The following is a 20,948-nucleotide window of genomic DNA, read 5'->3' on the forward strand; positions in this document are numbered from 1 at the left end:
GGGTTTAAAAAAATACCTAGTTTTCACTTTTAGAGATTCTGATTTCATGATATTTAGCCTGGGTGAGGCTCTGAATGTTTGATTCTGAGATGTAGTCGGGCATGTGAGCCATGAATTTCATGTGATAAGATCCTAGGAATGGCTGTGTTCTGGAGATCTTGAGAATTTGTACTCTTTCCTTCCCTCACAGTGTCTCAGAATTGTACAGTATCTTGAAAAGTCCCAGTTGGTATCAGTTTTATACTACTTTTCTGCATTTTAAATGGGTAGATGGTTGAGGGTTTTTTTTTCTTTTAGAAATAATAGAAATGAATGAGTGATAAGAACAAAACTAGTATTACATTGTAGCTTCCTAAAAGAAGAGGGAAATTTATTTCCTTTGTGGGTTTTTATCTTGTAATAAATAGTACTGTCAAAATCTTAAATTGGCAATATGTAACTAAAATTCAAGTGCCAATTCTATGTATTGGACTCTATGCTAAGTATTTCATGTGCATTTTTTCATTTAATCATCATAGCTTCTTTCTAAAGTGGGTATGATTATTATCCACATGTTGTAGGTGAGGGAACCGAGACATGGATTAATTAACTTGATGAAATGAGGACACAGACCCAAGTGCTATCTAACCGCAAGTCATATTCTTAAACATTGTCCTATAGTGACATAAATTGTGTGTCTAATTTATTGTTTAGCTGAGCTGAATCAGAATTAATCTGAATTTACCTTAAAGAATTTCTCCACAAACAATACCAAAAATGGAAAAAAAAAAAGCCTCAGGCAGTAGAAATATGAAGATTATTATATTGTTTGAAAATTCTTTTCCTTTTTAAATCTCTGGCTTTATTTTGGGGGAAACTTTAAAATTAGTAAGATGCGTGTGGCTTTTAAGTTTTTAATGCTAACTACATTGATTTTAATAAGGTTTAAAAGTTGTCTTTCATACACATATTCAAGTGAATAATAGGCCTAGCAGTAATTGATATCTTAGGGTATAGTGAATAAGTTTCATCTGATCTCTTGAATGTTGTATATATTCCAGTTTGACTTTCAGGCAAAAGGAAGAACAAGTTTGATCTTACAGGCTGTTCCTTTTGTACAAGCACAACTAGAAGAGACTGTCAAATTATCACTGGAGAATTAGTGTGTGTTTTATGTGAATTCCAGTGCAGACGGATCCTGGGATGCTCTCATTTTCCTCTTCTCATTTTGCATCTGTTTTTAGAGCATTCAGCTGCCTTTGTATCTGTTTACCTTGGAATTGGCATATTATTGCTACTTGATTTTTACATGGTTTTCCTGTCTTTTTCCAACATCCCTTTCTCATCTCTTTTTTTCCTCTTCTCTTCTTACAGTTCCTTTATTCATTTTCTTTTAAATTTAATACCCTAACTCAACTGTATTTTAGTTCTATGGCTTCTCTTCTACTTCCTTTTGTACTGTTCTCAGCCCGTAGAACAAGGATCAGCAGACTTAAGGCTCATGGACCAAATCAACTCATCAGTAAATAATGTTTTATTGAAACACAGTTAGGCCTATTTCGTTCATGCATTGTCTCTGGCTGCTTTAATGTTGTAGTGATAAAGTTGAATAATTGTATTAGAGACTATATGACTTTGAAAACTAAAAAAAAAATTTACCGTCTGCCCCTTTATAGGAAAAGTTTGCCAAGTCTAAAACCTAGATCATTTTCCCTACTGCATATCAGCTGTTACGGTTATTCAAAAATACATATTGTACTGGCTTCAGTGAAATAAGACAATGTATTTTGTTGTAACACTCATCCTTTGACTCTCATCTAGTACTGTGTAATTTCACATGATTCCTTATGTCAGGTTAGATTTAGTCTTAAGAATGACTTTTGCTTGTCAGCTCCTTTGTTACAATAAGTAAAAAATAATAAATGAGAAAATTGGTTATCTTGAATTCTTCTAATTACTATTCTGTATTCCTTTCTTACCCAAACTTGTTGACTCTCATTTTCTGCTGGCTCTGCATCCCATTGTTGTCTTTTTTTTTTTTTTTAACCATTTATTTGGTTGTGTCAGATTTTAGTTGCAGGACATGGCTCCTTTCATTGTGGTACATGGGCTTCTCTCTAGTTGGGGCGTGTGGGCTCAGTAGTTGCAGTGTTTTGGGCTTAGTTGCCTGAAGCATGTAAAATCTTAGTTCCCTGACCGGGAATTAAACCTGGGCCACGGCAGTGAAAATGCCGAATCCTGACCACTGGACCACTAGGGAATTCCTGTGTTCTTTGCTAACTGTTCTTAACACATGTAGTCACTTATATACTCTCATAATATCAGGTGCCAACCACATACATGCCTCCTCTCGAGTGTCTCTACATCATTTCCCTTATAGTGTGTTGTATTATATTTAGATGTTTCTGTCTCCTCCATTATGCTTTGAGTTCCTTGTGTGCTGTATGTTTTTCATCCTTGACGTCTAGTATAGTGTTCTGTCACATAGTATGGTCTCAATATAAATGTCTTTTGAATGAATGAAATTAGAGCCTTCACATATTTTTAAAGGAGCACTGTTTCATGCAAAGAACAGGAAACGTATAAATAGTCTTAATGTCTACAGCCAGGCAACGAATACTTTTTGTGCTCTGGAATGTATTCATTGCTGTGCTAATTGCTATAGACAGTACAAAGAAATTCATATTCTTGGTCCCTTTTGAGAACTTAGGGATGCTGTATACCTTTACACAGAGACTTTTACATTTAATTCTGTGGTATTTCCTAGGAAATTCACGTACTCCATGTGAATCCTAGCTCTGCTCTAGGCATTTTTAGAGTTGGAGATACCAAAGCATGTGAAAGAATTCAGGAAAAATGGAAAGTTGATAATCAAAGTTTTATTTAAAATTATAGAACACTTAAACAATATAGTAGGTTTGAATGTGTATTGGGACATAGAAAAATGCTTTCAAATATACTAAAACCTTTGATTTTTTACCCTAAAGTGTGCTACAAAGCCAGCCAAAGTACTTGGACAAGCATCACTCTCTACAGATGACTGGGGTAGGAGGTAGGCTGTGGAGTTGCCTGCAGGGGTTTCCTAGTTAGATTGGCAATGTTTTTCTTGTTGTGGCTCTCAGTTGCCCTTCTCAGCACCTCTTCCTGGCTGAGATCAGACATTCTCACATCTGTGTGGCTACAGCCAATTTTCAGGCAACAGGCCTTTTTCTTCCTTTTGTGCTTAGACTCTATCATGCCAGCAATGGCTTCTTCTTCGTAGGTGTGGCCACGTGCTTTATTTTTCACTGGTTTCTTCATTTCCAAGTGTGTAAATGGGGCAGATGAAGTCGGTCTGACTTTGAGTCACAATCATCTTCATCAGCTCCTTTTGTGCCATCATCCTGTCTGCTTGAAGACCATATTGCTTCTTTAGTTCTTTCAGCTGTTGTTTGAATTGTACAGATTTTTCATTATTTTGAAAGTCTACATCAGAATTCTTATTCTGTAAAGCCAAAAACAATTTCATTAATAATTTTAGATTGGATATTTTTTCTGGACATTCTTCTTTTACATGGTTTATTGTACAGCCTTTAAATAATGGTTTAGTTCCCGATCCATCATTGCAAATTCAACCATTGCTTTATCCATACTGTACTCACTACTCACTTAAGTATAAGTTTCCATGAGATCCAAAGGAACGCTAGAAGCTATCCTTTCCAAAGCTGATGCAGGATTGAAAGTTTTTCAAGGAGGAGAGTGCAGATTCTCCACTCCTGAAGGATATAAAACCAGTTGAACCTGAACTTGAAGTGGAATTACCCCTGCATCTTGAAATTATTACGTGGCTGCCCAATGTAGCTGCATCTGGTTGTGCCCAGACTTCCCACACCCAGACCCCAGCTCCATCCTTAATTCCCTTCCCATGTCAGAAAGTTGAAATTGGTGGCATTAAATCCCAAATAAAGTTCAGAGACATAAAGACTTGTGTCTGTCGTAGTAGTTGGAGTAATTCGGGTTGTGAATGGGTAATGAGAGAACAGTGAGAAATAAAATTGTCTGGATTATTTTATTCTGGTGTTGAACTGTTCTGTTTTCATGTGATCATCCTATGTGTCTGATAGGGTGAGGTCCTCTGAATAACAGTGGAATCTTTTCTGAAGTGCATGACATTAGGAATGCCACGTCAGTCCAGGAAGAGGCAGGTCCCAGAGCAGCATATGGCCTGCAAAGCCTTAGATTCTGAGGAATCCAATGTGTTTCAGATTCATTCATGTCTGGCACTCCAGTGTGGTGGGCTGGCCACACAGCCTTGCAGCTGAGTAGGCATCTTGGAGTAAGGAGTGCAGGAGGTTCTGTAGCTGAGCAGCAAGTGCTAACATTGGACAGGCAGGCAGGCAGCTCTAACACTGGGCAAGTGATGGGGATTGACAGCCTGCCTTTTTGGCAGGAGGGAGGATAGACCCTGTGGTAGGTAGGCAGGTGGGGTGATAGAGGCAAGTGTTCTTATGGCTGTCTAGGAAGCTGATTGTCTTGGGCCTATGGCCATTGGGAGTAGGTTTGTTTTTTGTTTTTAAGGAAGTAGGTTTTCTAAGTCAATCCGTGTTCTAATAGTCTTCTCTTAAAACTGTACCATTATAAGGTTTACTGCCTCAGCCTTGCTGTAGGCAAGTTAGAGAAGGATGTATTTATGCTGGGTCCAAGTAGTAAATGGAGATGAATCAGCATTTACTGAGGCCAGTATGGAGGTGGTACAGAGATTGAGATTAAAAAAGTTAAACAGGTATAGTGGAACAGGTGATGGAAAACTTAATACATAGGGTAGTTTGAGGTACATAATAGGGAAGTATTGCATGTTATTTCTTTGTATGTTTTTGGAGCATACACAAAGTATCTGCTGTATTCTTCATGTTTATAACTCTTCTATATTTATAACTCTTCTATATTCCTTGAAAGGAACCTACATCTGTTCTCCGTAGTGGCTGCACCAGTTACATTCCCAGCAACTGTGTAGGAGGGCTCCCTTTTCTGCACATCCTCTCCAGCGTTTTTTATTGGTAGACTTTTTGATGATGGCCGTTCTGACCAGTGTGAGGTGGTTGCTCATTATAGTTTTGATTTGCATTTCTCTAGTAATTAGTGATGTTCAGCATCTTTGCGTGCCTATTGGCCATCTGTATGTCTTCTTTGGGAAAATGCCTATTAAGGTCTTCTGCCCATTTTTTGTTTGGTTATTTGTTTTTTTGATACTAAGTTGTGTTGAGCTACTTGTATATTTTGGAAATGCAGACCTTGTCAATCTCATTGCAAATTTCTCCCTTCCTAGGGGTTGTCTTTTCGTTCTGCTTGTGGTTTCCTTTGCTGTGCAAAAACTTAAAGGTTTGATTAGGTTCCATTTGTTTATTTTTGCTTTTATTTATATTGCCTTGGGAGACTGACCTAAGAAAAACGTTGCTATGATTTATGTTAGAATGTTTTGCCTGTGTTCTTTTCTAGGAGTTTTATGATGTTATGTCTTACATTTAGTTTTTGAGCCATTTTGAGTTTAATTTTGTGTATGGTGTGAGGGAGTGTTCTAACTTCATTGATTTACATGCAGCTGTCCAGCTTTCCCAATACCACTTGCTGAGGAGACCGGCTTTTCTTTGTTGTATAGTCTTGCCTCCTTTGTTGAAGATTAATTAACTATAGATGTGTGGATTTATTTCTGAGTTCTCTATCATGTTCCATGAATTTATAGGTCTCTTATTTGTGCCAGCAATCTCCTAGTAGGTAATTCAGACAAGTCCAGGACGTTTTCAGGAAGACCATTTACTTGATAGTATTGTGTGTAAGGCTAGAATACTCAGTTACTGTCTGGTTTTAGTTTTGTTTTTTCTCTTGGCCTGCACAGTCTCAATGGAATCTTATGAATAGCAAATATATTAAAACTAGTAATAAAGCCAGGCAATGAAAGAATGTGGATGAATTGTCTCCACCTTTAATTTCTGTTCCATCTGACTATAAATAGAAATTGTTGCTTTTTTTTTACCTGGATCAGGCCTCACAAAGAGTTTTAAGTGAGCATGTGCACTTGAACAGTTCTTCTAATTTATTAGAAAAGAACAGTCTGAATCTGTAAAATGTTTATCTGCCAAGGACACAGAATGGTGTTTGTATAGATGTTTAAGAATTGGAATTAGCTTTTTCTTAACCTATTTCCAAACACTTTTGTTATAGGCTTAAGAGTTAGTTGTTGTAAAAAGACTACTGTATTGCCTAATAGTATTGGAAATACAGTTCCCACATTTTGTTTTTTAATTCTTAAATATTTTTGAATTTACGTGAGATTTTTTTCTGCTACATTTTCTGCAAAAGCCCTTTCTTTCCCTTTTCCTTTCTCTTTAACTTTTGAGATGAAAACAGTACCTTTTATTTTTAAAAACTGCTCAAACAAAATTAGATGATTTCATTCTTTTGGACAGCACAAACTAAAGGTTCTGTTCACCCCTCAAAAGGGAGTTCTGAACCAGGAGCCTAATGGGGAAGCTGAAAACAAAGTGTTCACCTCTGGATATCACTGCACCAAGTGTATCTTTCTGTTGAGGTTTTTGTTAGAATTTATCTTCTCTGTTTTGGAGATAGTGTTATCTCTAATTGATTTCTATCAATTAGAAATGTAACATTCTGTGGCATCTAACACCTTGTTTTTTTAAATACAACAAGCCTTACAAAGTTGCCTTCCATTTTTCCCTTGTTCTTCTGTAAGTTACATTAACCTGGGTTTGCTGTAGAATTTGGTGTGCATTTGGTCCAATGGAGTCTTGACTACTGATCTTCATTCAGATCTTTCAAAGGAATCTGGTTTGTAGGTTTAAATTTTTTTTCCCTAATAACTTGGTTGATATTTTGAAGTCAGATATCCATTTCAGTTCAACTTAATTTAGCTAATTTAATGTTTTAAGAAGATTACTTTTCAAATGTTAAATTCCTAATTATAGTGCCTTTTATGTTATATAATGGGCCTAGTAAAACTAAGGTGAAATATTTTCTTAAAAATATTTTGCCAGAGTTTTAACTAGGGAATCCCAATTTTTTCATGTCACAAGCAGTTTATTAGTAGGGAAAATAAGAACTACTACTTATTCATTTATGGCTACACTGAACAGCATGTGGGATTTTAATGCCCCAACCAGGGATTAATCCCATGCCCCTTACAGTGGAAGCCAGAGTCTTAACCACTGGACCACCAGGGAAGTCACCAGAACTTAATATTTAGTAGGATGTATTTTCTCTCAGGGATATTTATCTCATATCTCATATCATCATAGTATGATAAAATTTAATATTTCATTTTGTATAGGAAGAATATGAGGTTTCTTCATTATTGATGCAGTCTGGTACAAGCTGGTGCTGCCTAAATGAGCTACTGGGTTCAAGTGCTTTATTCAGACTTGTGATCTAGTATATTGTAATATCGAAAGGATTTGTATGGTTGTTTATTGTGGAAGCCCTGTTGTCCTGTGCATGTTCTGAATGGTGTACTGATTGAGATGTCTGTCCTATTTTTTAGTCATATTCTAGGCTTTTCTGTTGGTCTCCTTCAGAGGAACAGAAACATAAATTAATTTGCAAATTATATTTTTAACAAGAACAGAACTTTGGTATTTGCTTTTCTGCATCAGTTTATTCTTTCCAGACTTTGGTCAAAGGGGTATCTGGGTCAGATCTCAGAAAAGAACAAAAGAAAATGCTTTGGGTGGTTTGGTTTGATTCTAACTAGAAAACCATAGAATCTCTTAAGATTTTTAATTAATTTTTGCACAAGGAGTGATGTTTAGACTGAAAATAGATATAGTATATCTACTTTTCCTTGGAGTTGCTTGTTGCTCAGGAAAGAACTTTTTCAGGGGGTTACTGTGTTTCTTAGAGCTCATTACTGCTGCTTTTCCTCTCCTGTATTTGTACTTTTGAGGCTGATACCTTTGAGCTCTCTTGCCTACTTAAGCTGTTCTGATAGTCTCCACCTTGGTTCTCTTGCTAAAGCTTTACCGTTCCTTCTTCCTTGAGTGGTAAATTTTCTTTGAGTTATAGGACTCAGAAACTTTTTATGAAGATCACAGTCAAAATAACTATTGCTCTAGGCTATATAGTTTTGTTGTCAGACATTTCATCCTGTGTTAAAAAATCTACAGTGACCACTGTTGCTTATAGAAGAAAGTTGAGATGCTATACCTTGGCATTCAGGGCCCTCCTCAATGAAACTTTTCTTTTTCAACCTCACCTCTCATTATTCCCCAATATTAATTTGCTTCTTGACCTAAGTGGCATTTTCTGCATGCTAGCCATTCATATCTTCATCTTTGAGCTCAGTTATCTCACTGCTGGATTTATTCTCCGCTCTGAATAAAGACTTTTCTTCCTAACTAGAATTTTAGATACTTCTTCAAGACCAAGCTCAAATCTCCTTTCCTCTTTGGAGTCTTCCGTGACCTTTCCTGCTCACTGTGGTTGTCTTTTTTATTGTCTATGTCAATGACTTCTATACTTTCTATTTTATTTTCAGCACAGAGTAGTTTGCACCCCCCTGTTCCCAAGGATGTCTCATGCTGAGTCCCACTTACAAAGTAGTGGTCGGGGAGGGGATTGGGAATTTATGCTAGAATCATATTTATTCAGCTTTTGCTGTCTGCTGAGATACCTATAAGAAATTGGATTTCATGGAGCACAGTAGGAGAATCAGTTGTCTTACATCATGTATTGAATATTCAGCTTTACAAAGTAGTGTATTTTGTCTCTCTCAAAGCTTTATAACTTTCTGGAGTTTAGAAATTATGTTTATAAAAAAAAAAAGAAAGAAATTATGTTTATAGAACCTAGGGATGTGTATGCCCTGTTGTATCTTAGCATAATGCCTTACGGATCCATAGTAGGTACTCAACATATGCTTATTCTTTGAACTGATATTTTTGAAGTTTTATATATTTTTATACACACTACACCCAAACCAAAGAAAAACAAGTAGGTTTTGTTTTTCTTACACAGACATTAACTGGTAACTATCATTCATATCCAGGAAACTCAAGAAAGCAGTTATTCCTAGCCAAACTAAAAGCAACTTTCCTATAACATAACATATTCAGAGTATATTTTTCTGACAAAACGTTACTTCTAGTAGGCATTTTAATACCCTTTTGAAATACAGAAAACAAAATCCCAAGTTTTACTTTTAAACAAGGCCCAGATGATTCTGGTACAAGTGAGAAAAGTTGGAAGCACAGGTGAAGGAGTAAAGTATTAAAATATGCGTATGGGCTATTTTGAAAGTCTTTTAAAAAAATTAAGTTGGATTAGTTGCTCTATATGTTAGAAATGTATACATCAGTTCAGTTCAGTTGCTCAGTCATGTCTGACTCTTTGCGACCCCATGAATCGCAGCACGCCAGGCCTCCCTGTCCATCACCAACTCCCGGAGTTCACTCAGACTCAGGTCCATCGAGTCAGTGATGCCATCCAGCCATCTCATCCTCTGTCGTCCCCTTCTCCTCCTGCCCCCAATCCCTCCCAGCATCAGAGTCTTTTCCAATGAGTCAACTCTTAGCATGAGGTGGCCAAAGTACTGGAGTTTCAGCTTTAGCATCATTCCTTCCAAAGAAATCCCAGGGCTGATCTCCTTCAGAATGGACTGGTTGGATCTCCTTGCAGTCCAAGGGACTCTCAAGAGTCTTATCCAGCACCACAGTTCAAAAGCATCAATTCTTCGGCGTTCAGCCTTCTTCACAGTCCAACTCTCACATCCATACATGACCACTGGAAAACCATAGCCTTGACTAGACGGACCTTTGTTGGCAAAGTAATGTCTCTGCTTTTGAATATGCTATCTAGGTTGGTCATAACTTTCCTTTCAAGGAGTAAGTGTCTTTTAATTTCATGGGTGTAGTCACCATCTGCAGTGATTTTGGAGCCCAAAAAATAAAGTCTGACATTGTTTGCACTGCTTCCCCATCTATTTCCCATGAAGTGATGGGACCGGATGCCATGATCTTTGTTTCCTGAATGTTGAGCTTTAAGCCAACTTTTTCACTCTCAACTTTCACTTTCATCACGAGGCTTTTTAGTTCCTCTTCACTTTCTGCCATAAGGGTAGTATCATCTGCATATCTGAGGTTATTGATATTTCTCCCGGCAATCTTGATTCCAGCTTGTGCTTCTTCCGGCCCAACGTTTCTCTTGATGTACTCTGCATATAAGTTAAATAAGCAGGGTGACAATATACAGCCTTGATGTACTCCTTTTCCTATTTGCAACCAGTCTGTTGTTCCATGTCCAGTTCTAACTGTTGCTTCCTGACCTGCATACAGGTTTCTCAAGAGGCAGGTCAGGTGGTCTGGGATTCCCATCGCTTGAAGAATTTTCCACCGTTTATTGTGATCCACACAGTCAAAGGCTTTGGCATAGTGAATAAAGCAGAAATAGATGTTTTTCTGGAACTCTCTTGCTTTTTCCACGATCCAGCGGATGTTGGCAATTTGATCTCTGGTTCCTCTGCCTTTTCTAAAACCAGCTTGAACATCAGGAAGTTCATGGTTCACATATTGCTGAAGCCTGGCTTGGAGAATTTTGAGCATTACTTTACGAGTGCGTGAGATGAGTGCAATTGTGCGGTAGTTTGAGCATTCTTTGACATTGCCTTTCTTTGGGATTGGAATGAAAACTGGCCTTTTCCAGTCCTGTGGCCCCTGCTGAGTTTTCCAAATTTGCTGGCATATTGAGTGCAGCACTTTCACAGCATCATCTTTCAGGATTTGGAATAGCTCAACTGGAATTCCATCACCTCCACTAGCTTTGTTCGTAGTGATGCATCCTAAGGCCCACTTGACTTCACATTCCACGTGTCTGGCTCTAGGTGAGTGATAACACCATCGTGATTATCTGGGTCGTGAAGATCTTTTTTGTACAGTTCTTCTGTGTATTCCTGCCACAAATTTTTGGATTTAAATTTGTATCTGTGAAGAATAGTATGAAATCAACTTTGGTTCAATTTGAAATCACATGATTAAAAGATATCACACCTTAGAGATTCACAGATTTTTGTGTTGACCAGGGTAAAAATGAAGCCCTTTCTACTTTTGGGTCACAAAACTCATTTTGCTTGTTCAAGTGCCCTAGAGGCAAAGATATGATTAGGTAGTTCAGTTTGGAAAAATGACATTCTTTTCTACCAAGGTAAGAAATTATTTTAAGAATTATTCAGAATTTTGAATAAAATGCATGGTGCAGGTGTTTGGCCTGTTGTTCTTAGTTAATTTTGTTGTGTTTGTCCGTCCTGTTCTGCAGGGTGTTGTTAGGTGTTTGCTTGCCAATGTGTTCACCTTTATTGTTACGTCTCCATCTTATAGAAAGTCATGGTTTTGTCACTGTTGGCTTTTATTTTATTTGCCCAAAAGACTTGTGTCCTGCAGCATGTGGAATCTTAGGGGGTGCATGTCCCAACCAGAGATGGGACATGCAGCCCCTGCAGTGGAAACACAGTGTCCTAATCACTGACCTCTCAGGGAAGTCCCTCCGAAGATTAAAGCTTTTAAAGACAGGTGTTTGATTGAGGATTTTAGCTTCTGGGACAGGAACCGATTATAAGCATGGAAGGCTGTGTTGTCTGTTTGAGGTTGAGGGGGTGGGAAGTGTGCTGCAGAGACAGATCCTAGTTTCCTGTCCTGACCCTATCCCGTGTGAAGTCAGGATGGCCTTGTGTTTTGTTTCGAATGTTTTACAGTATTAGTTCTTCCTGATTCATTCTCTCCTTACGTTTCTTTTTAAAGTTGAGATTTAACTGACCTCAGTGGATTTAACTTCAAAGACTTGAATTTTGTGGTTCTTTAACTCCTGTCACATGGTGTATCAAATAAACCACTTCCAACATTTTAATTGTTAAATAGTTCTGCTTAATAGGCCCAAAATTATGATTAGAAAATAGTTGTGTATATTTAGAATGACATTATCCACTTCTGCATTTTTGTCTGATTTATAGGCAAGTGCTGTTGTGTGATTTATTATGCAATATAACTTGATATTTAGAACAGAGGGGTTATATACACTTGGAATGCGTTTACGTTTCACATAGTTTTATGACTTAGACCCTTATATCTTCAGATATTAGTTTGCAAATGGTAGATTTTGAAAAATTTATTTTCAGTTTCATCATTTGGAACGAACACTATTCCTGTGAAAATTTAGCTCTGTTACTTCAATACTGTTAATTTCCATCTTATTTTAGCAACCTGCTTTCATGACTTTGTCATCACTCGTAACTGCTTCTTTTCCAAAATCTACTACTCTTGACTATGGCCACCTTCACATTTACACCTACTTCTTCTTTTCTTGCCCCTCACAGGGTTCTCTGACCCTTCCCTGGCCTTCTATTTTTAAACTCTCTACTGCTTTAATTAGGAAAAGGAATGTGACTGGGAAAATACCTTTGTGGTGCCAGTTAGTTAGGAATGTAGAGTTTCTAGCTCTTGCCAGAGCTTAGGCTCTGCCAGACCCTTTTCTAACCTGTTTCTGCAACCTGATGATTATCCCCTGCAGTCGTTACTCTGTGTACCTCATTTCCTTTATCCACAGCAGAATACTTTTTCTGTTTTTTCCTGCTTTTAAGAACACATAGCCAGTGTTCTTAACCTGGTTCCATGGATTCCCCTTGGTTCATGAAGATTCAGAGCATTCATGAACTTGGATAGAAAAAAATAGTACATCTTTATTTTCATTAAATTTTTATTGAAATTTAGTGTTTCCTTCCATTATTAATGTAGACAACAAACCACTGCATTATCTGTGACTTCAGCACCTATAGAATTCAGTTAATTTCATACCATTTGTATAGATTTGAATATTTTTATGCTTATTACCTCTAAAATTATAGTAGGTATTAGATTTGCTGTTAGATCTTACTGTTTAATGCATCAGTAAAGAACCATATATATTAACTGTGGCACAGATTGGGTTTTTCAGATTTTGATAACTGCATTTCATTATATTGCATTACGACCCCATGGACTGTAGCCTGCCAGCCTCCTCTGTCCATGGGGATTCTCCAAACAAGAGTATTGGATTGGGTTGCCATGCCCTCCTCCAGAGGATCTTCCCAACTCAGGGATCAAACCCAGGTCTCCCACATTGTAGGTGGATTCTTTACCATCTGAGCCATCAGGGAAACATCATTATAATTGGTCTCCTGTGGTTTTCTATGTATTTTTTGCATTTAAATTTGTAAGCTCCCCATATGCTGAAGGGATCCATAGATCAAAGAATAAAGGTTAAGAATTCACTAATCTAGAGACTCCCTGTGTCCCATTTCTCTGCAGTCTTTTCTTTTTTCTCTCTCTTGCCTAGGACAGTGCCTCCACTTGTCACCTTGCTTTTGTTGTTCTGTTCCACACACCCTGAGCCCTTAGTGTGTTCACTATGCCCATCTTTTTTGTTTATCCTTTTCTTTAATACTGTGTTTTTTAATAGCTGTATAATAAAATACATGATTTAGTATGTATTCATAGTATAAATACTCATACAGAACAGAAGAATATAAAACAAAAATGTAATCTTCTTCTGGCCTCAAATTCCATTTCTCCTGGGGAAACCCTTGGATTTGTGTACAGTTCAGAAAAATATTATTTTTTATGTTACTCTAGTCTGTATTGGGCCTCCAAGGTGGCTCAGTGGTAAAGAATCCTCCTGCCAATGCAGCAGATGTAGGAGACGCAGGTTCGATCCCTGGGTCAAGAAGATCCCCTGGAGAAGGAAATGGCAACCCACTCCAGTATTCTTGTCTGGAAGATTTGTAGACAGAGAAGCCTGGTGGGCTACAGTCTATGGGGTCGCAAAGAGTTGGACACGACTTAGGACACATGCATGCTAATCTGTATTAGAATGCCTTTTGAAGTGAAAGTGTCGGTTGCTCAGTTGTGTCCAACTCTCTGGTCTCTTAGTTGCTAGGATAGCACCCACTGTAACTGATACTCTGTTGTGTATAGATTGGTCCATATAAAACTCATGGTATATGATGAGAAAATATGTTTTTAAAGTCGTTGAAAAAGGTCACAATATTAATAATTGATCTATCAGAACAATATCATTGAAATAAGTTTTTTATCTGAAATTTTAGTGTTTGAAGAAAAGCACTTTTAATTGAGAGATGACATGAGTAGCTGAGGATTTTGGTGAAGGCTTCTCTGAAAGCACATTTGAGGGCTTCTGATGTCAAGTCTGATAATGGTTTTTTAATCTCATCTAGTTTTATGTCATTTTGTAGTTTTAGTCAATTTAAATTTATTTTTTTTAGCTTAAAATAAGTGTTACTTTTTCACCACTTTTCTGGCCATTTAAAAATTCTCAGGCAACTTTGATTTTTTTTCAGAGTCATAATTGACTGAGATGGAGGGAAAAAGAGCTCATTTCCTGGGCATGGGGCTGAGGAACAGAGGCTGCACATTGGTTGAGACATTTCTTTCTGATCACCACCAGGTGGCACCACTGGCTCAGAAAAGGAAGGGAACGTTTGGAGGCAGGGACAGTATTATGCCCTTTCTCCCCTTTCCCTAAATTGGATTCCATCAGGCAGGGAATGAAGCACATCTTTGTCATCTTTTATTATCTCATCTGATCACTTTTATTCTTTTCTTTTTATGCCTGTAGTTCTTTCAGAAACAGGTTAACATTTTTCTCACAGTCATATTTTCTTGCATCCAGCTTTTTTAATGCTTTTGCTTCTTACCATAGAGGATAATGGGAAATTAATACACTATGACTTTATGGCATTGCAAAATTTGCACAATTTTAATTAAATTATATTTGCAGAAATCCTAGCACTAACATTGTACTGTTTCATACCAACAGTGGTTCTTTTCAAAAATCCAAATGCAGCTATTAATAAAATAACTATTCAGGACTTAATAGTAATAGATATTGGTAAGAATATAGAATGAATACCCAGGTCTGGCTTCCTTCTAACTAATGATAGAATGTTGACCCGAAATATGGTATTATTAATATGACCAGGCTTTATCCTGCCGTCTTGACACGATAGCCTCATTTTGCTGATTCTCCACTTTGTACATCTTACGCACATCTTTCCCTAAAATATTTACTCATGTTTATACAGAGACTTTTTCTTTGGGAGAAATTTTTGAATCAAGGAATATCATTCCTCACCAATACAAACATACTTTTGTGTTTTCCCTCCCACACCTTTTCTGTCCTGAAAGAAAAATGGGATGCTAAGAACCACTGTGTGAACAGTTAATTCATTTATAAGGTTGATTTAAGATAAAAATGTAGTATTTTTTTTTAAAGATAGGTAGTTTAATAATGGCCTCTTAATACGACCTAAATTGTAATTAGCAGAGTAAAACTTGGTTCAGTGAAGTTTTAGACTCTTGCTTTTTCACCTTGGTTCCCTCTTCAAGGATCCTTTGTGATTTTTGTTTAAAATAATACCAGTAGAAGTATATTTAAGCTGTTTCTATTGTATATTTCATTTTTTCAATTTGAGGACTGCTGACTCAGTCCTTAGTCTTTTCTAAATACTTTGACACACACAAACACCCTGCAATAACAATAAGTCCATTTATGTGGATCTGTTTCTGTTTCTTTTTTTTTTTAAACCTTCTGTTGTTCTGGATTTTAATTTCTAGAATAAAAAAGTATTGTCTTTATTTCTGGGTTTCCATCTGCGTAAATGCCTTATTTATTTAAATATATGCTTTTCAACAACTAGTGTGATTAAAACATTAACAGGCTCTTAAATGAGAATTAATCCCCTTGCTGCTTGTATGACTGATTTGTGATTTCTACGTAGTCTTAGTTTTCTGTTCTAATTGTGTGAGAATTAAAATAGGGAATTTCAGCCACCTATTGTGAGTTATTGTTTGATGTTTTTCTTGGAGCATTTCACATTCTTGAAAATACTCTTAAGGCAAAATTAATTTTACCTAGAATTTGCATAACTTTAAGGTGACATAGAATAGAACTTCAAATTTGTAGGGTCTTTCAGTGACTTACAGCTGAGGATGGCATTGTGAAGATAATATCAGTCTGTTAGAACCCCTAAGAGAACTTCCCAAAATGCAGTCATCTTCCAATGAGTGCTGATCCCACTCTCAGCTGAGACCTGCTGCTCTAGGAATCCCCCTTGGCATGCTCTTGGCTTGTATAATTGCTGGCAGCAGGAGCCATGCTGCCTGATAGGGCTGGTAGCTAAGCCCATATGTGCAATTATGCTTTTATTATGTAGTGTGCGTGAACACACACCCACATGCACTTAACCACCCCTAGTTTGAGATGAGAGGAGGTAAGAGCTAGCTAGACTTAGAGTGCCATGCCGGCTCAAGTTTCTTATTTCACTATCGCCATGCCCATTGGGTAGCCAGTGACATTGATAGAAACAGTACCAAATCAAAAATCCCCCTGGAATTGTCTCTTTTGAAGAAGACACAAGTGTTGATTTTTTTGACTGGGAGCCAGTACTCTGGCACAGCCAGGTCAGCAGAAGTATTACTCCACAGCCTTGTGTGGTGGGGGATACCCTTTAGGCCCAGACATCTAAATGTAAGCTTGTATCCCAAAGCATTTTCTAACATTGTCATTGCCCAAGTAGACTTTTATTTAGCTGAGTCCTGACTTTGAACTGGAGAAACAGTTTCTTTGCTGGACAGCAGCCATGGGATAGATAGATCCTGCCAGTGAGCATACCGATGCCATGCCATGCTGCTTTCACAAGCCAGTGCTCCTCAGTAACATTAGCAGAAGAGGAGAGAGGATAGACAGGTGAGAAAGTGTTGACAGAAAGTCTAGGTAGGCCTTTCTGAGGACAGATAACACAGTGGGGCCTGAATTTTGTAACAGAGTGGCTATGGGGAAATAGGGTTCTGTGTGGAGATGGGTCACTTAGAATGACTTTTGTTATTAATGGCAAGGGTATGTTAGAATATTGACCCCTGCATGTGGACATGGATTTGGAAAGTTAAAAGATCTGCGTCTGTTTGGCTGCAGCAGCTCTGAGTGCATATCTAATGTGTCAATTAAACATGAGAGATCTTTAGATGAATTCATAGAAAATTTCTGGATCAATTCTGAAACACAAACTAATTATTTTTTAATATACTTAAATATATTTTTATGACTCGTGTGAATACATTATAACATTTCATGTGGCTTAAAATTATATGTGTAAAACATACCTTCCTTCAGTAGTCATCTACGATGCCACTTAGTGAACAAGTTAAGTGTTTTGAAGATAAAAGCATTAGAAGCATTACACAGCTGAAAGCATACTGTTAATGAATGCTGTTTTTTCTATATTAGAAAGTCACTTTTCATAATACTTTTTTTAGCATTTTTGTTGATAATTCATGTGTGTATTCTTGTAGCCCAGTGTCTGGTTGTATGATCTTTCATCCAAAACCATCCTTTGCAGATGCTTTTACTGACTCTGCTATCAGTGCTAAAGTGAATGGTGAACACAAAGAAAAGGACCTGGAGCCTTGGGATGCAGGTGAACTCACTACCAATGACGAACTGGAGGCTTTGGAAAATGATGTTGTAAGCAAAATCTTTTCAATTAGTAACAGTATGGTCCCGTGATACGGTATGACATCCTATCATTTGGTTTTAAGTATGCTGTTGTGACTGTATTTAAATAAGCTGTTTTATTGTGTAGAGACTTCACCCTAGGCAGTATATACAGAAAAATGTTTCTTGGGGATGCATATGAAGTATTTGTATGTCTTTAAAGTGAATCCTAATAAACAACTTAAAAATTTAGATTAGAAACCGTGGGAAACTAGAAACGCCTGCGTATTTAGTTTTGAATGTCCTGCAGAATAGGGCAGTCTGAGGAAAATGGTGACTTGTTTGTTGTCTTTAGCAAGAAGTGATGTAAAAGTGTGACTTTTAGGATTCTTGTCTGTCAAAGAGGTACTCATTATTAAGCTATATCATTAGGTTACATTAGAATTACAGCAAAAAGTAAGTTTCTTTATCTTAAAATTAGGAGGAAAAGGCTATTTCCAAAAGCCTCTTGACATATTATTTTTACTTTTCCCATAACACATCATCTGTAAATCAATGCTTAATAATGACTCTGTCATTAGGATTCTTTAAATTCTGTTTCTAAACTCGGGAGATACAAGCAAAGTTTCTTGCCAAAAATGAGTGTTTAGGCAATAAAATTTGAATGAGATGAATCTTTCATTGAATCTTACAGAGAAATCTTATTTAACAAACCTGTGTTTGATGTTAAAATCATTGTCCAGTTGTAAAACTGGAAATTCATAGACACCATACAATAGTTTCCAAACTTTTTAAAGAACCACATATTACTTAATGTGAAGTTTCTCAGGTTTTTGTAGCACATCACCTCTGGAGGATAAAGAGAAGCAAGCATTCTCTGTCTCTTTTTTTAAAATTGATAGTGAAGCAGTTGAATTGATAGACACCTTCTAGAGCACATTCTGGCAATGTTTTCAAAATTTAAAACATATAGTTTGGTTCAGCAATGCTATCTCTGTGAATGTATTCATAAGACATTCAAATAATTATATTAGGATGTTTTTCACAGCATTTTTTTCTAGTAGTGAAAAATAGGAAATATCCTTACTGTCCGTCAGTAGGACATGTGTAATTTATTATACCTCCATTCAGTTGAAGTAGTATATGTCCTCTTGAAAGAAAGGTGTTCTGGGAAGATACCTAGAACTTATTAAAAGAAAAAGCAAGCTGCAGAACAAGAAGATCCTATTTGAATGTCTGTAAAAGAGAGCTGATGATGATAATCACATTCTTACATATGCACAAAGAATGTCTGGAATTATGCCCAAGAAGTTGTTAATGGTGGTTATCTATACACACTGGGATTGGCAGTATTACTTTTCACTGGATATGTTTCTGCACACTTTAAATTTTTCACATGGAGCATATACTAAAAGAGCATATTTTAAAGTTTCTATAGGTAACTGATTTCCTGCTCCCATATATTAGGCTGAAGTAGTTGATTGGTAGATTTGTATTACAGTTCTATCTGAAGCAGCACAGAAGGAGCCACAGTGGATGGGTGATCTTAGAGGCAAGGTTTTGTCCTGAAATTGCCATCAACATTGCTCAGATGATGCTGTGCTCTCTGCTGACATGGATAATGATTATGTGCTGTATTTTACTGCTTTTTATCAATTGGACCTGATGATCAGTTCACTCAAAGAGGTTTCAGGTAAAATACCTTGTAGAAAGATCACTGTAAGGAGTGGGAAAAGGAGAGAACCCTGATCTGAGATTCATAGTTTATGAAGTAACTAAAATGTTCTGAACTTAAAACATCTCAAATAACTGATTCAAACACAATTGAACCTTGAACAACACAGGTTTGAACCATGCTGGTACATTTATACACTTAGGTTTTGCAATAGTAAATACTACAGTACTGCACGATTCAAGGTTGGTTGAATCTACAGGTTTTACACTTGTGCAGGGAGTTGGTACACCTGACACCCCACCCCCCGAATTGTTCAAAGTTCAGCTGTAGTTATTTACCAACTTGTAGAGGCTGATATGTAGAAGAGAAGTTTTTCCTTAAGACGTTTTTAAAGCAAATTTTTGCATATTTTTTACTTTTGCTAGGTTTTGCTTGAATAGTATGATAGATAATTGTTAATGTAGATCTTGATTATAACTGCATTAAAGAAGACAATATTTTGTTATTTTGAAAAATGAGTTTTGTTCTCTTCTAGTCTAATGGATGGGATCCCAACGATATGTTTCGATATAATGAAGAAAATTATGGTGTAGTGTCTACATACGATAGCAGTCTGTCTTCATATACGTAAGTTTTTAAAGCTTGCTTTTGTTTTAGTGCATTTGCCTTTGATTTGCAACCACTCCAGAATTCTTGCCTGAAAAATCCCAGGGACAAGGGAGCCTGGTGGTCTGCCATCTATGGGGTCGCACAGAGTCGGACACGACTGAAGCAACTTAGCAGCAGCAACAGCAGCAGCAGCTTAAATTATGTTGAATAAATGTTTCTGTTAGACTTTTTTTTTTAACTTGTTTTATTTTTTAATATTTATTTATTTGGCTGCTCAAAGTCTTAGTTGCAGCACTTGGGATCTAGTTCCCTGACCAGGGATCGAACCCAGGCCGCCTGCTTTGGGAGCATGGAGTCTTAGCCACTGGACCACCAGTGAAGTCCTCTGTTGGATTTTAAGTTAAACAATTATGTGACTATATATTATTGTTACTTCTTACACTGATAAACTCCCATTAAAATAGGGATTAAATGTAGCTTATTTATACTCTGATTTTTTTGTTCTAAATAAATTTTGTGTTTTTTTTGCACTGTAAAAACTAAATTGACAAATGCAGAGGTTATGGGGAAATGGGTAATTTAACCAGTTTTGGAAATGTTATATTACTCTAAGGAAAAAGGAATAAGAAAATTCAAATTTTGATTTATAAGTAGATGACTATAGCTCTTTTACAGTTTTTACCAGCATTTTAAACAAATGCCTTAATAGTTGATTGTGACAGATATGTAAACTGTTACTTTAAAATACACACTTTGCTTTTTCTTTTCATTTGTTTCAGGGTGCCCTTAGAAAGGGATAACTCAGAAGAATTTTTAAAACGAGAAGCAAGGGCAAACCAGTTAGCAGAAGAAATTGAATCAAGTGCCCAGTATAAAGCCCGGGTGGCCCTGGAAAATGATGATAGGAGTGAAGAAGAAAAATACACAGCAGTTCAGAGAAATTCCAGTGAACGTGAGGGCCACAACATAAACACTAGGTATTTAAAGGAAATCATGATGCAGTATTTTGGATACACAACTCAAGGTCTGTGTGAGAAGGTGTATTATTATTATTATATTTCATCTTCCTTTAACTTAGCTTAGGTAGAGAATGCAAATGGAGTTGGTTTCAGGTTCTGTTAGTGAAAAGATTATAGTACTCTTGGAAAATAGTTTCTGAACATCA

At 36.9% G+C, this 20,948-nt stretch overlaps 1 protein-coding gene and 1 pseudogene across 9 annotated transcripts in view; one reads left to right on the top strand and one right to left on the bottom strand.

Annotated features, from left to right (window-relative positions):
• Positions 1 to 20,948, top strand: part of ATXN2 (ataxin 2) — a 101,915-nt gene that overhangs the window by 36,909 nt on the left and 44,058 nt on the right. For all 9 annotated transcript variants that reach the window (XM_044930186.2, XM_025267071.3, XM_025267065.3 and 6 more), the window contains exons 6-8: positions 17,405 to 17,529; positions 19,710 to 19,801; positions 20,563 to 20,760. In XM_044930186.2, coding sequence (XP_044786121.1) covers positions 17,405 to 17,529; positions 19,710 to 19,801; positions 20,563 to 20,760 — 415 coding nt within the window. The remainder of the gene's footprint in view (positions 1 to 17,404; positions 17,530 to 19,709; positions 19,802 to 20,562; positions 20,761 to 20,948) is intronic.
• On the bottom strand, positions 3,010 to 3,867 carry LOC102395009 (annotated as a pseudogene).

The sequence above is a fragment of the Bubalus bubalis genome, chromosome 17, assembly GCF_019923935.1.
Source record: "Bubalus bubalis isolate 160015118507 breed Murrah chromosome 17, NDDB_SH_1, whole genome shotgun sequence".
Classification (NCBI taxonomy): domain Eukaryota; kingdom Metazoa; phylum Chordata; class Mammalia; order Artiodactyla; family Bovidae; genus Bubalus; species Bubalus bubalis.